The 14,860-nt window shown below is 43.1% G+C and overlaps 1 protein-coding gene across 1 annotated transcript; it reads right to left on the bottom strand.

Annotated features, from left to right (window-relative positions):
• Positions 1-2,537: 2,537 nt before the first annotated feature.
• Positions 2,538-10,047, bottom strand: LOC110966512 (synapse differentiation-inducing gene protein 1-like). Its single transcript, XM_022215903.2, has 4 exons — positions 9,335-10,047; positions 7,130-7,623; positions 4,106-4,243; positions 2,538-3,435 (listed from the first exon to the last, which is right to left on the bottom strand). The coding sequence occupies exons 2-4, from the start codon at positions 7,553-7,555 to the stop codon at positions 3,277-3,279; spliced, it is 723 nt and encodes a 240-aa protein (XP_022071595.1). The 5' UTR covers positions 7,556-7,623; positions 9,335-10,047; the 3' UTR covers positions 2,538-3,276.
• Between the last annotated feature and the right edge of the window lie 4,813 nt (positions 10,048-14,860).

Genomic DNA, 14,860 nt, shown 5'->3' with positions numbered 1-14,860 from the left:
GAGTGATGCCAAAAGACAGGGAAGAGACATGCCAGTTACAGCACTGGCTTGTGCCTGCAATAGCAAATAGTCATGCTCTGTGGTCAACAATAAGCTCTGACAGGCTTCTCTAAGCACACAATCTGTGTCCTGTTCAGTGGTTCTCAGCCTTTGTTGTGTGATGTTCCCTGACAGCCCCGTCAAATCAGCTCAAACTGGCCTTCATGACCCCCAGAATGATGGAGGGTTTACGGTCTTTACAATAAGAAAAGGTTCTTACTGTGGACACCTTAAAGTGGATTCTTTTTAAATGCAGCTCAGTGTTTTCTTCCTCATAATGAAACTGTCAGTACGTTAGATGTGATTCATTACTTTTATCTAATCATTTAAGCTATTTTATGATTACTTTTACTTGGCTGTCAACTGTAACGTGTATATTTCGGCAATTCCATATGTTTATGCATTACTTTAAGCTGCTCTTTAAATTTTAACTGATTACTTTAAGTGAGCTATTTTAACTGGCTATCCGCTACCTGTCATTATCTAGATTCTCTATCATTACTTCTATAACTGTAAACTGCAGTATTGTTATTTATCAGTTACTTTTAGTCAGTCTTGTCAACTTTTACTTAATTATCATAACTCATTACTCTTACAAAAGCAACGTGTTTGCAGCAGATTTGTGACAAAAATATGTCTCATTTGCCATTAAAGCATTAGTCATTAGCCACTAGTGGCAAACGTCCAGCAACATTCTGGAAATAATGACAAGTTTACAACCACAGTTTGTCAGTGCTGCTTAACTTCTAGTAACCTTTTAGCAATCTTGCAATTAGTGACAAACATGTCAATTGGTTTATGTTTAAGACAGATACTACAGGATGTGCATGAAGTCTCTTTACAGTTTTAAGAATTTATTACAAAGGCAGTTGCTAAGATATCTTAACCAGGTTTTTTTAAAATTGTAATCACATTGAATCTGTGTGTTTCAGATATCCCGTTGGTGAAAGAAGTACAGTTAAATGAAACCATAAAAAATGGCTACTCCTCTGACCGGTGGATTGGAAGGGATGGGCCAATTCCTTGGCCACCACGTTCACCAGATATCACTCCCCTTGGATTTCTTTCATTGGGGTTATGTTAAAGATATCATGTATCGAGCAAAGATACAGGACATTACTGAGTTGAAACAAAAGATTTCTGATGCCATTGCCACCATTAATGAGGCTGTGCTCCAGCGAACGTGACAAGAAGTCGAGTACTGTCTTGATGTGCTTGGTGCAACTAATGGTGCTCATATAGAGGTGTAATAAATGAGGTAGAAAAACTTTGACAACCACTGATTACAATAAAACAAATCTGGTTAAGATATCTTATCAACTGCCTTTGTAATAAATTCTTAAAATTTTATGGACACCCTGTATTTCTGGCAGTAGTGACAGTATTCTTACAGTTTTCCTGTTTTATAATCTCCCATGACTGATTTTCTTGGGACTTGCATGGAGTATAAGGGACCAAAAACACACAACAAGACAACTGTGGGTTTGAATGTTTGCCTAGCCTGTGAGCATTTTCTCCTGACTTGCTTCTACAGTCCACGAATGTTAGGTAAGTAAATGGTGAATTCTAAATTGTGAATGTGAGCATGAAAGGCTCTCTCTCTCTCTCTCTCTCTCTCTCTCTCTGTGTGTGTGTGTGTGTGTGTGTGTGTGTGTGTGTGTGTGTGTGTGTGTGTGTGTGTGTGTGTGTGTGTGTGTGTGTGTATCCAGTGTCTGCTGGGACAGGCTCCAGCCGTCCCTCATGACCTTCTGAAGGATAAAGTGGGTATAGCTAGTGGATGGATGGATAATTTTTTTAATCTAAGAGGCTTAGCTTTACGGAAATATTTGCCAGAAACACATAAAATGTGAATTTGCTGCAAACTTACTGCAAAAACAATAAAACATTATAGCAAGCCAACAGCAAAAATCCATTAAAAAGCAACAATTTGCCAAAAGTTTTCCCCAAAGTTAATGTCTAATTTGCATAAAGAAATACAAACTTGCTGCTAATTTGCAGCAACATTTTCAGGTGTTTGCCAGAAGAATGATTTAAACCTAAGGGTAGGTTTAGCTAATTATTTCATCTCTTTCAACTGTTTATCTGTTAGTTTTATTAGCTACTGCTGTTACTTTTTGCTCCCTATTGCCACTGTTTATGCATTTTGAGGTGACATTAACAATTTTAATGGGTTTGCTACTTTAAAAAAACTCTTTCAGCTGTTCATGTACTTGTAGCAAATGCTGACTACTGTATTCTAATAATGAATTATGATTTCAGCTTTTTACATACTTTCAGGCCCATTTAATGGGCAGCTTAGTACTAAAGATCAGCACTACACCCATTTCTGGTTGGATTTGACTTCTTATTTTCCTCCCTAACAAAACAATGAATGTTTGCTTTATCTTAAATGTCAAATCATCATTTCTAATTCTAAATTGACTCACTTGTCCAATGCTAAACCCTGCTCAAAGACACACTTACCAAAGAAAAAATCAATAAGAGAATGTGAGACATAGTTGAATGTTTCATTATTCATGCCAAATGTATTTATTGACTAAATTTACAGTACAGAGAAGACACTAATAACCCTTTTGTCCACTGCTCAGCAGCTTTGTGTACACCTTTGTTTGTTGTCAGTCTCTGTCAGGGGACCACTTCTTGCTTCTCACTGACTGGATCACTGTCTGATTTATTCCCTAATTAAAGAATCACATAAAAATCCACTATCTAACTAGTTTTCCAAGAAGTTTAATTTACAAAGTGGATAATACACAACCTGCAACGGTTTGGACAGATACACCTACTGCAAAGGTCAAATAAAAATGCTGCAAATGACTAATGTGGTAGAAGGTAGGTAGTATTCTTACTGCTATGAGCACAGATTTTTCTAACATAAGTACAGCACAGTCGTACAGCACAGTCTTTGTGGATGAGTAGTCATCTTTCTCCGTGCTGTCTACTCTTCTCCTTGTTGTGGTGGAATACCTCGGTGGGAGTGTTGCATCCCAGAAATAATGATTCAGTCTGGATCAATATGCAGTCCAAGTAATACTCCATCCACATATATTTTCCACTCTTGCTCTCTCTCTGGCTCTTCTCTTCATATACTTTCTCCTTTTGGCTGTTATCCAGGCTTCAGCAGAGGGCACATACCTTCGGGAGAGGCAACGTTATCTGTCCAACCTCTCCCTTCCTCTCATCATGCCTCCTCTTTCCCACCATCTCTCTCCCTCCCGCAAGCGAGTGGTCCCAGTGCTATACATGTCCAGGCTTGGACAGGTAGGCTATGAGGGCCACAACCACCCCCACATACATCCCAGCTCCGATGGTAATGGAGAGTGCAGCCAGGAATAGGGCTCTTCTGGAGCTCATCCCCGCTCTGGAGAAGTCTCCCTTAGCAATGGCCTTGCCGGTCTGACAAAACAAAGCAGAGAGTGAAATGAGCCGGTGTGTTACTCATCAGCACCGAGTGTATGAGTAGGTGTTAAGCCACAGTTAAAAGAGAGAAAACAAGAAATGCTCTCAGGGAGCCATTAGTTACCATGGCAATTAGGTCATTATCCTTCTGACAGTGACAAATGTGTTGTTTGGGTGTTTTGGTTTCCTATCAAAAAATGAGCTCAGCCTTTATTTATTCTTCTGACACATTATTTTCTGTTCCGGTATATAATTGTCTCTACAATTATTGTGTAGGATATTGCGAAACTACTGAGAGATGCAGTGTTTTGTTTTAGGTTGCTTTTGGACCATGAAGATACTGGCATTAGACTCAGGTACTTCTGTAATTACAAATGAGCTCTCAGCTACGGACAAAACAGCTCACGACACTGAAGCCGTGGCACACAGAACACACCGTGAACCAAAACCTCAATGTTAATGGCTTCCTGAAGCGAACATGGATGACTGACAAGTGGGCCGAACCTGCTGAGTTTACACAGTCAATCATCTGAAACAACTGCAAGGAGGGTCGCAGGGTGGAAAATGGGCTGCAGTAGCACTTGTCTGAGTGCTTGTGCTCACTGACCTTAAATAGAACACAGTCTAATCAGACTTAATGACGGGCTTGAGGTCTCTGGGCCTTTACCTTGTGAGAGTAGTAAAAGGCAACGATGCCCAAGGGCCAGAAGCAGCAGAGCATGGAGAAGATGGTGAGGCCCAAGTAGTCCCGGGGGGGCAGCACGATGAAGTTGTCCTCACTCTCACTGTCGCTGGAGCTGTCACTCTGGAAGACAGCGGGTTTATAAGGGATAATTGAATGTCTGCAAAAGGCACGGATGATGCTACTTTACACAGAGCAAAGACATATTTCGAGACGGCACACATTCGGATAAAACGCGATGAGACAAAAGTGAACTTGAGAGTGACGCCTGCATAACAAATAGCAGGGCTGACATGGAAATAGCCTTAGACAACTCATGCCCCCCTACATCCACCCCACCACCCACCCCCCAGGACAGTGAATCTGCCCTTCTTCCACAACCATCCAGGACAGGATGTGCTCAGCCAGCCAGAGAGGATTTGGTGCCTCTGTCAACACCCATGAGCGGCCTGACAGATAACACGGGATTAACGGATTGTTCCATCATGGCGAGGTGACAGGAGAAACAGCAAGAAGACAGTGTCATTTATGTGCTAAATTGCTTCTACAGCCTAAGAGACCTCCAGCATCTTCCCTTAATGCACCCGGCGTCTTACAAGGCAGGGCGTGTGCAACAGGCTCCCAATGCTGCGCTTCGGCACCGAAACTCAGGGCCACGGAGGCCGAGCGGGCTAATGAATGATAGATTCGAATGCCACTCAGACTACATGGGCACATCGCGCCTGCAGCAAGGATGGCAATGTGACTGCACGGGTGACCTTTAAGAGAGCCGGGCCGCACTCCTCTCTGCTGTCCCGGAGACGGAGAAGATGTTTGTCTAAATAAACAGCCTCCATAAGAAGCAGGTTTCATTTGTTGGTCTCGCTGCCTCCAGGGATAAATCAAAGCAAGGAAAAGGAAAAGCACAAAACAGAAATCGATATGTTAGGCAGGAATCGAACCAACCATTTTAGAGGTAATTAAAGAACAGTCAGGGAGGCGAGCTGGAACAAAAGAACCACACTCACCAAGCAAAAAAACAGCATTTCTAAGCTTGTTTTGTATAATTTTCTCCTTCAGCTTCTAATCAGATGCACATTTAGCAAAACCACAGGATCTAATGTCATTCCCTTGAGCTATTTTAGAAGAAATATCTGCGAAGAAACCTTGTCGAGATGTTTAAAGGTAAGTGGAGGATGGGAGCGCTATTATCCAAGCATTTTACAAACAGGTCCGGTTGCCAAGAATAGATTATAAAGCTCCCTGTTATCTGCTTTATGAACACCGTCCACCTGGACAGCCTGGTGTGATCCATCACAACAGCAGCTGGTCGTAACTGCGTAATCTGACATCACATGAATGAACTGGTGGGCACAAACAACAGTAATTACCTTTTATCTTTGTAGCAAGAGCTGATAACAGAGCTGAGTGACTGGTGCATTCAGTTCTTGTGACAGCCAGGCTGACACCGAGCCCAGTCCGCCAGTGGAAGCAGTCCCAGTCCGGGGCTGCCAGTATAACTGATGGGGCTCCACCAAGACACAGTGCCTTTAACAACCCCATCGCATCTCTCTCCGAGGCCTTGTTAGTGCCTGGAGAGGACAGTCGGCTTGACACCAGGACACACACAGACCTATGCACCCTTGTTATTCGATGGCATCATGCACAGCGCCTTGTTAGATTCTTACCTGCAATTTATTTCTCCTCTATCACACAGATGTCAAACTACGGTACCAACATGACAAAGACTAGTAGTGGATTTTTTTCTTTTCTGCTGCTGTGACAGCAGAAACATGCTGTAAAGGGGAAACCGTGTAAACATGCAACACAAACAGACCGTATCCTGGAATGTGTGCAAACCTCCTCCAGCTCTGCTCTGTTCCTCTTATTTTTATCCCCATAGCTGTGAAATTCCTCTTAATGTTGGATTTGTGGCTGTAGAAAGCCGACGCGCATTAACTCGCACGTGGAGCTGTTTGTGTGTGTCTTTGTGAATTTCACAGAACACATGAAATTTACACGCACAGACATCAGGCAACACATAGGAAGGGAAAGGAAATAATAAAAGAAAGTCTCCTATTCCCGCTGGAGATCTCACTTTTCATCTGAGAGCTGTTCATTACATTCATTTACTCTTTTGAACTGACGTGGAATAACTTTAGCTCCGGGCTCACCTGCTCCGGCAGCCATGAATCAGCAGACTCCCGCGTAACACCCTCAAAGCACGACATTACTTATGGCATTAATGGTTGTGGCTTCCGTGTCCCTATCTGTCTGCCAGGCCTCCGAGTGACAGGAGCCGGCGAGATCATCAGCCCAGTTAGGGTGCTATGCTTCTTCCTCTGCCAGCTCGGAGCCCTGGGTGTTTGACGATCGTCCCTGGCTGAAATTAGATTTACATCACTTCTGAAAAGACTTTGCTCTCTTAGCTGTCATGTGTTGTTTTTTTTCTTTTTTTTTTGAAGAGTGTAATTATAGTCCTGAAATAACAATAGCCTGGACAGATAAAATCAGATGTGTCATATTCTTAGAATGTAATTACAAAACAAAAGCGTGAAACCACCCTGCGCTACGTTTGGAAGAATCCGGCAAATTGACCATTTAGAGAACAAAGTGAGAAATGAGCGTGAATCACTCTGGCAGTCTATTAGAACAGTAAATGAAATAATAAGCATCACTACAGTCTACGCAGCATGACTCATTTTCTACTGAAAGATGGCCCTGACAGTTCAAAGTGTTGAAACGCCTTTAATTTCATATAGCAACTCAATATTCTAATTACTCTGTCAAACACTGCCAAATGGCACTTACGTGCATCAATTTGCTCTTTAACATGTGTGGTTACAGTGATTATTCTCATATAGCTTGCGGCAGAAGTGAGGACTTTGAAGTTTAACTGTTTCTGGATTAAAATTTAACCGTGTCGTTGCCTCTGAAACATACACCGCATCTTAAAATACCAACAAAGCACCGCACACTTCTATCTATGCAGACAACACATTCATATTTGGCTCTGGTGTGACCTCTGACCTCGTACTCAGGACCTTGCTCCTCCTCCACCTCGTACGACACCGTCTGGATCTTTACATCCTTCTCTCCTTGTACGCAGTCCACTGCGTTTTCCGTGGCGACGCTGTCCGGCACAGCGTCCTTACTCTCCGTGAAAGTGGTCTCAAAGCTCTCGCTCTTGGAGTCCTTGCTGTGAAGGCTGACGTCATCCTTGTACAGGATGAAGTTGGGTCTGTAAAAGGCCTCCACTGCTAGATGGAGGGAGGTTGCATCCAAGAATTGCTGAGTCTTATGCTTGCCAGTGGCCCCAGTGTAGTAGTAGCCGATGAGGCTGTCCTGATGAGGCTGACTCGGGTAGTCGCACTGGTAGCCCTGGTAGTCGTTTGGGACCACGTGTCTGCTGGTTTTGTCTAGCAAGGGGTTCTGGAGCTCGCTGAGGCTCTCCATGATTCTTTGCTTTAAACCTCTAGTGGATCAAAGGCTGGAGTTCCAAAGAATGTCTGGCAGTCTGGGGGCTGGAGAAACAGGTCAAGCAGAGTTACAGTTACAACTGATTTCCTCTTTCTTTTTTCAAAAAAGAAAGAAAGAACAAGCATTCCAGTTACATTAAGGCACATTCTTGGTCCTCAAACCAGTTTTTTTTAGTAATAAGCTGCCCTTTAGGACAGGATCTGAGTGCAGGATATAATTCATATCATTTGGCAATCAGCATTCCTCTCGCAAGCTCTCGCCTGCCTGAGCCGTAAAATCACCATCTGCTGTATGTTCAGACTGTTGCATCTCACACCTTCACTTTCATGTAAACATATAGGGAAAAATATATCTTCTCCATGTCACGGGTACCTATACTGGAAATCAGAGAAATTGCGGCAGGTGCTGCTGTATTTCACAATGCATACTGATGAAACCAGTCAGAGAGCTGGCCTCGTTGACTCCTTCTGAACGGTTTTGATTGCAACTCAAAAATGAGGTTAGGATCAAATAATAAAAAAAAAAAACTAGGGTATTATGTGAAATAAATAAAATAATAAATAAAAATCAGTAACTCTGTCGGGAGAGGCAGTCACTAAGGCAACAAGTCCTCCAATGAGAGGGAGCGTGATCTGAGCATGTCCAGGTTTTGATTTAAGAAAATTGACTATCTTGTGTTGCAAATCCAGCCCCAATGGTCAGTCTCTGTTGGCCCACTGAGACCACTTTTAGTGTATGACTAATGGTGAAATAAGACAACAGCCTCAGATGCAGATGCATTATATTTTAGAATCAGTAGAACGCAGCAAATCAAGTCAGAGCCATTTCATGCTTTTACGTTGAGAAACAAGCCACGGGGTTGAAAAAGGCAAGAAAAATTCAGTGATTTTCTACTGATTAGGAAAAAAATGAAGAATGTCAAGATTTGATTTATGAGGTTTGGGAGGTGAGTGACTTGCACAGAATAAAAGATGAACAACGGAGGCTGGACGAAATGACAAGAATGTCATCAAGTCTAATGGCTTAAAGTGCAACAACAGGGAAACATGCAACCTTCAGACTTGGATTAACGCCTCTGACACAGACTCAGTGAGTCCAAGTATTACTGCATGCATTACTTCCTGCATATGCAATGTTTTTGTGATTCCCCAGAGAAAACATGCAGATCTGCAGCAGACCTCTGGACCCTTTGACCCCCATGAGAACAAAAGCTCATGCAGCCACAGTCGGTTTCACAGTTATTTACCATTGCGGAGATGCATGAATAATGTGGGCCACTGGCTGAATATAAGCCCACATACACAGACACATACACAAACACACACATATACACACACATCTCCAACAATGTCCATTCTAACATGCTTCTGAGGCTGAGCAGCTCTCCAGATAACAAGGAATTCCATTACACACTACATTAGACAACAAAAACCACATCCCACATCCACAAATAATTCATGTGACAGTAGATGAAGTGCACTTAGCACATGTGAGTATGAAGACTCCACGATTATTAATGACCACGATCACACTGAGCGTCTCTACCTGCTCTTTGTCTGGTTTATCTACTGCACTTTATGGAGACTCTCTGTCTCTCTTAGACGCGCAAACAAAAACACCCCATTTTCCTTCTAATTAGTGGCATCGCACTTGTTTTTACTTCATGTAAAATCGCTAAACTTCATTTTCAAAGCTGGGGAATTCATTACATCTGATAGGATATTTAGATAGATAGGATAATATTGGGGATCTTACCTGGAGTAGAAAATCCTCCTGTAGGTTCGCTCAGCATCGTTCCTTCGGCGCAACTGAGTCGATGGAGACGGACCCACCTTCTTACTTCACATTATCAGTTTTAGGAAACCTGCCAGCGTCGCACAACATATGGCATCCCTTTATAAGGAAGTTATTCCGCGTGTGAGAGAGTGGACTTTGCTCGCTGAGCTCTGGATGCCATGGCACCGCCGCTGCGTCTGACAGGTGAGATTTTACGCACGGTATCTCACTGAGCTCCGGCTCCAAACAACTCCGACAGAGGCGCCGCAGCTGACTCCAGCCAACTGATTGGCTGTGTGAGGCGCGCTGTAAACTCTATTACCCACCACGGATTTGACATTTCCCCAACTCAACTTGCCCCTGCTTGGGCATCTTCCTCCAGTCAGCGTCTCGTGGTGCTGGCTTTAGCCCCCCCTCCAGCATCACTGGCAGTAGAGGTTCTGTTTTGCCTCGTTGCATAAGCAGACTCCGTTCCAGCCGGATCCTGAGATAGAAATATGCTTCAGATCACGTGAGGAAACACTTTGCAGACTCATTTAAAATAACTGTGCTGCTTATTGCTTTCACAACCTATTTGCAAGTGTTATTCTTCCCCACTGAGAACGCCCACTGAATGTGGAAAACACAGAAAACCTCACAGATCATTTTTATGAAGCCCTCCTTCTGCTACATGAATATTAGGCTTCCGTTTCCTCAATTGCTTGCTGCTTCTGGAAATCTACCTCAATTCTGCCTCCTGTCCTTTCCTGACAGTGAACATGACTCTAGATTCAGATGTAGCTCAGGAGTAAGCCACTAGTAAATTCATGGCACATTTATATTTGATTAATATTTCAGATTAATCCCATGCATTTATCATGAGCCTGCCTTAAACCCTACTCTGCTGAGCTGCTTATAATTATATGCTGCAATTTGTCATTGTAAACACTATTTACATAGCATTAATATAGATGTGTTTCCAATATAAGCACCATGAGTGACATAATAGATTACACACAGCAGAATTAGGCCTAATTTATTTTGATCCAATTGGAGAATAATGATAAGATGAGAGCTGCAGCGTTTTACAGGGATGCAGAATGTGATTTAATCTTATGTAAAACACACTGAAAACAACATCCATCAAAAGATTTTGATGCAACGCCAAAAGCTAAGAGACTGATGTACTGCCACTGAACACTGGACACATATCTTATTCAGAAGGAGCACTCTGTTCCACAGGCCCATAAAAATGTCTGGAGTTAATAATGTGCAAGCCCAGGCTCTGTCACTTTCACTAGGAGATGCATTAAGGTGCTGATGGACACTTTATGGGGGAAACATGGGGCTGCATTTATAAGACTGGGCGCACATGAGCCGCGTCTCTCCCAGAGTCACCTTGTGTTCACATGCACGAGGCGACGTGGCATAACAGCCCGGCCATCTCCGTGATGGATACCACTCCCTCAGGAGACAAGTATATTAGAAGAGGGGGTGAGCAGGGGAGCAGAACCTGAAAACGTTTATCCTCCTCTTCCTTCTTCCCTTCTTTCTTTTCTCCCTCTCTCTTCATTTGTCTTTATGGCAGAAATTACAGAGGAACATTTCCTAATGAGGATCGGAACAGCAAAGAGTGAAAAATCCAAAATTTTGAGACAAAACAAGTCGAGCTCAACGGTGCCACATTACGCATACTTTATGAGAAGAGAAGATTTCTGCTCAGACCGGGCTTTTGCCAGCTTTTCTGTAGATGGACTGTGAATATTTATGGTCCTCACTGTGCCCCTTTCTTCTGCTCCATTTTCCACTCTATATTTAGGCACTGTGTCACTACAGAGCAGATGCACTATCTGTCAAGCGTCTTTTCCTCAGAGTCTTGCAATTTTCAAGAAACAAAAAGGTTATTAGGGCCTGCATATGCAGGTGTGTGTGCGTGTGTGCCATTAACTGACTGAAAGCAGAACAGATTATGTTTTTACAGTTACCTCTCACATTGATTTTCCTCTCACCTCTGTTTGATATCGCAGCCAACTCTGACACCATGAACTTTCCTAAGGCCCATTAACCAGCGTTAATCATTTAAACACTTTTGGGAATTAATCAGCCTAATCCGATTGGCAGAGAAAGTATCAAACCACTTAATGTGATCTGGCCTAGAAAGAGGGGATTTAAGCAGCTTTTCCCACATGGTTGTTCTGCGCATTATTCCCTATTTGATTAAAGCGTATGCCAATAGAGCACCTCTGACCACTGAAACAGCCCATGGGACTAATAAGAGGGAAAATGCGCCTGTAAGTCTGTTAGAATATTTATTAGTTTAACTGAGACATATTTTTGCATTTGCAGCTCTAATCCAGACCAACAGTTTCACTCTTCACATCAAAAACAGACGACCGGTATTTGATTTTGTGGCTATAAATGATTTTCTGCTGCTGGTGTTCATTGCAGACATCAGGTGCTGCGTGAGGAGCTCGTCCATTTGGCCGGAGAGGTCAGTTTGCAGAAAGCAGTAGGACTTCAATCCCTGCAGTGAAGGATTCAGGTGCAGGAGCAGCAGGAGGAGGATACTCGGGAAGGTTTTGGCAGGAGCAGAGGTTGGAGCTCCGTCCAGACCTGGAGGCAAACTGCTGCTCAGACTGAAGTAGAACAGAAAGACACAGCTAAACACCGCCTCACATTCACCACCTGACTCAGGGAACAATGAGCTGGCCGGCAAGCTCACGACAGAATCGTGTCCTGTTATGGGCAGGGAAAGCGAGTACGTGAATTAGAAGTGGTGATGAATAGGAGAGTGGGTGGTGAAATAGACAGCTGCTGTTTCTTTCAAAGGAGCAGACTGAGCACAAGAGTGTACAACAAAAGCTCTTTTACACAGCTCTGTTTATTTACCAATAAAATGCTGCTATCAGGCATCCACAGAATTAATTTCTGAAAGCTGTGTTACAGAACTTTACTTTAGTTATTTGTTAAGGTCTAATGGTAATTCCAGGCACTGTAGGACATTAAAAGAAATGGATTTATTGCCCTCTTACATCCAGAGAAAATGAAAATGAGCTTGACTCCTACAGTAGGTTGTCATAATGAAAAACATAATAGTCAGTGAATGCCAACATTATGAGAGGCAATTTCATTAAAGTGTTAGAAAGTTGCACAGTATGTGACTTTTCAAGGTCCCTCTACAAATGTTCAATCAGAATATTAACAGTATGTGTCTGGAAGTTGGCCCACGTCTGTGTGCCAGTGGAATAGATGTGCTGGGAGTCCCAAGAGACCGGCAGAGGCTTTTGTCTTCACAATTATCTAGCACACAAATGCAATATGTGTCGAATTAGCTGAAAAGTGTTCCATCAGGAGGCGAAAGGTCAGAGTCTGTCATCCGCAGTTTCAGACAGAAATACCACTTTGTGGCTTTACCCTTCACCTGTAAGCACACGTCCCTTTGGCTGTGCATGGAAAATGCAAAGTGTGCAACTTGGGAGAAATCCAGTCAGGAGTCGCAGTTGTTAACGTCAATCATAATTGGACTTCCTCCCACAGAAGGAAAGTGAACGAGGACAGTGGGGAGTTTCTCATCTTCACAGATCGCTGGCAGTGGTACAGTAACCGACCGTTCCACTCCAGAGAGACGCTGTGTGCAGATTAATGGCATTCTCCGTGGCGAGATTTGAAAACTTCCATTAATGGAACACCAATGATAATTTATTTGGACAGCCGAGCTGCTTCTCTGTGAATAATGAAGTGGCCTCAGGATCATTAATATGATGGATTCCCTCTAATGTAGCGATGCTGTGCCAGGAGCAGGCTTAAAAGAAAAGGAAAAAATATCAAAGCTGTGTACATTGTTTGTATTATGGAGCTGTACACTGAATACATGCCATGCTTTGGTACTGACACTGCATCCTTCTTTAAAGGTCTTTTAGAAAGAAAAACCCTCAGTGGATTATCGTGTGAAACATGAGCAGTCCTAATGAGCAGCACACGGTTAGACCTGTGGAGTGTGTTTGCCAGGTGATGAGTCAGCCAGGCATGGCAGCTCGCTGTATGACTTACTGGGATGTGGTTTTATTCCCAGTCTATTCCATCAGTCCAATAAGAGGAATTACTAATTATGTGTGCTCAGCCCTGCCAGAGCGGTTGCCCATGATGCGTCCTGGGACCAGCCTGCATATGGTGGAGCTTTCCACTTTAAGAATTTCCATTAAAACTATGAAGCCATTTATTAACCAGCAGAGGATTTAGCATTATGTCTTCAATATGGCTCCCGGCAAAACAGAGCTGAGACGAAGCCAGATTCCCCAGTCTGTCAGCGGTTGTGGGACTGTTGGGGAAGAGTTATAAATAGGTAATCGTTTAGGAGCCACTGCAGGTTAAAGCAAGGGAGATCGCTGGGGTGAGTCATCGGCCTGTCTCCTTGCATCAAATCAGCAACCTGGTGTTTGCACCTGTCACTGCAGCCTGGACTCAAAAACATGAGTGGCTCACATAAGCAAGAGCTGAACTCTGAAAAACAGAATTTTTATAATTACAGTTGATGGAATGACGGTGTGGAAGGCATCACAAGACCATAGAAAATATCACAGAACCCTGCGGTTTCCTCGAGCTCCACTCAGTGTCTTGACATTTGAAGCTAATTGCTTTGGTTTTCTGGCCACAGCTGTACTATTTTGGTTCATGCTCAGCACTTTTACAGACTTGTTTATGACTTCAGCAGACAGCTATTTTCTGCAAAAAAAAGAAAAGTTTTAAAACCCACTGTGTGCTACACCAGCAGGAAGCAGCAACAGTATTAGTCGTTCAGTACAGTGAAGCGTTTGGAGCTAAACAGACAGATATTTCTCTCAAGGGTAGAGACAAAAACAGAGCTAGAAGGAGGTTGAATTTTTGACACAGCCACAACGAATTCTGTCAGCTTCGCGATCACAAGTTTAAACTGCCTCCAAGTCCCACAGCATCTGACACTGCAGAGAAACCATTATGTTGTGCAGTTTTAAAAGCCTAAAAGCGGAATTTTCTGCTTTATCTTAACTAGCAAGCTTACAGTTCCCCAACTCTACTGCGCCATCTGCACTTGTCAGGGCTGATAAAGATTGTGCTTTATTTACGAATGCCTTAGTGCATTTGATGGAAATAAGAATGTCCCAGGAAGACTTTATCAGTAAATTACGTTTTCTGCCACATATAAAATCATCTGGTGCGCCTTGAACAATAAAGCTAAAAAGCTGATGTAAAGATTGTCACAGATTGCATCATTTCCTGCAATCTGATGTGTCTCAAAGTCATATTCTGCTGAAGTTTAAAAAAAAACCCTGTAAAACTAATTATTTCACTTCACGATGCTTGCATTTGTATGCACCGTAAAACTCCTCCTCTGATTTAAATCAATAGACACACATTCCCTAATGTTCCTCTTTAATGTTCTTCTCTGCGCTGTAATTTCAGGTGGGTTTATTATCTGAGCCCTGGCAGACCGCTGTGGGTGCCCTTATTTAAAAAGCTATTTTCAGTGCTCTCTGTCACACCGGCTGA

Source organism: Acanthochromis polyacanthus, chromosome 1 (genome assembly GCF_021347895.1).
Source record: "Acanthochromis polyacanthus isolate Apoly-LR-REF ecotype Palm Island chromosome 1, KAUST_Apoly_ChrSc, whole genome shotgun sequence".
Classification (NCBI taxonomy): Eukaryota; Metazoa; Chordata; class Actinopteri; family Pomacentridae; genus Acanthochromis; species Acanthochromis polyacanthus.
Note: the sequence above shows the minus strand (reverse complement) of the source record. Positions and strands in the feature narration are given on the sequence as shown.

Coding starts and splice junctions, on each gene's coding strand:
- LOC110966512 (XM_022215903.2), bottom strand. CDS start 7,555: ATGGAGAGCCTCAGCGAGCTCCAGAACCCCTTGCTAGACAAAACCAGC. Junction 4,244..7,129: donor AGCAAGGTCCTGAGTACGAG/GTCAGAGGTCAC, acceptor GCTGTCTTCCAG/AGTGACAGCTCCAGCGACAG. Junction 3,436..4,105: donor CCTTTTACTACTCTCACAAG/GTAAAGGCCCAG, acceptor TTGTTTTGTCAG/ACCGGCAAGGCCATTGCTAA.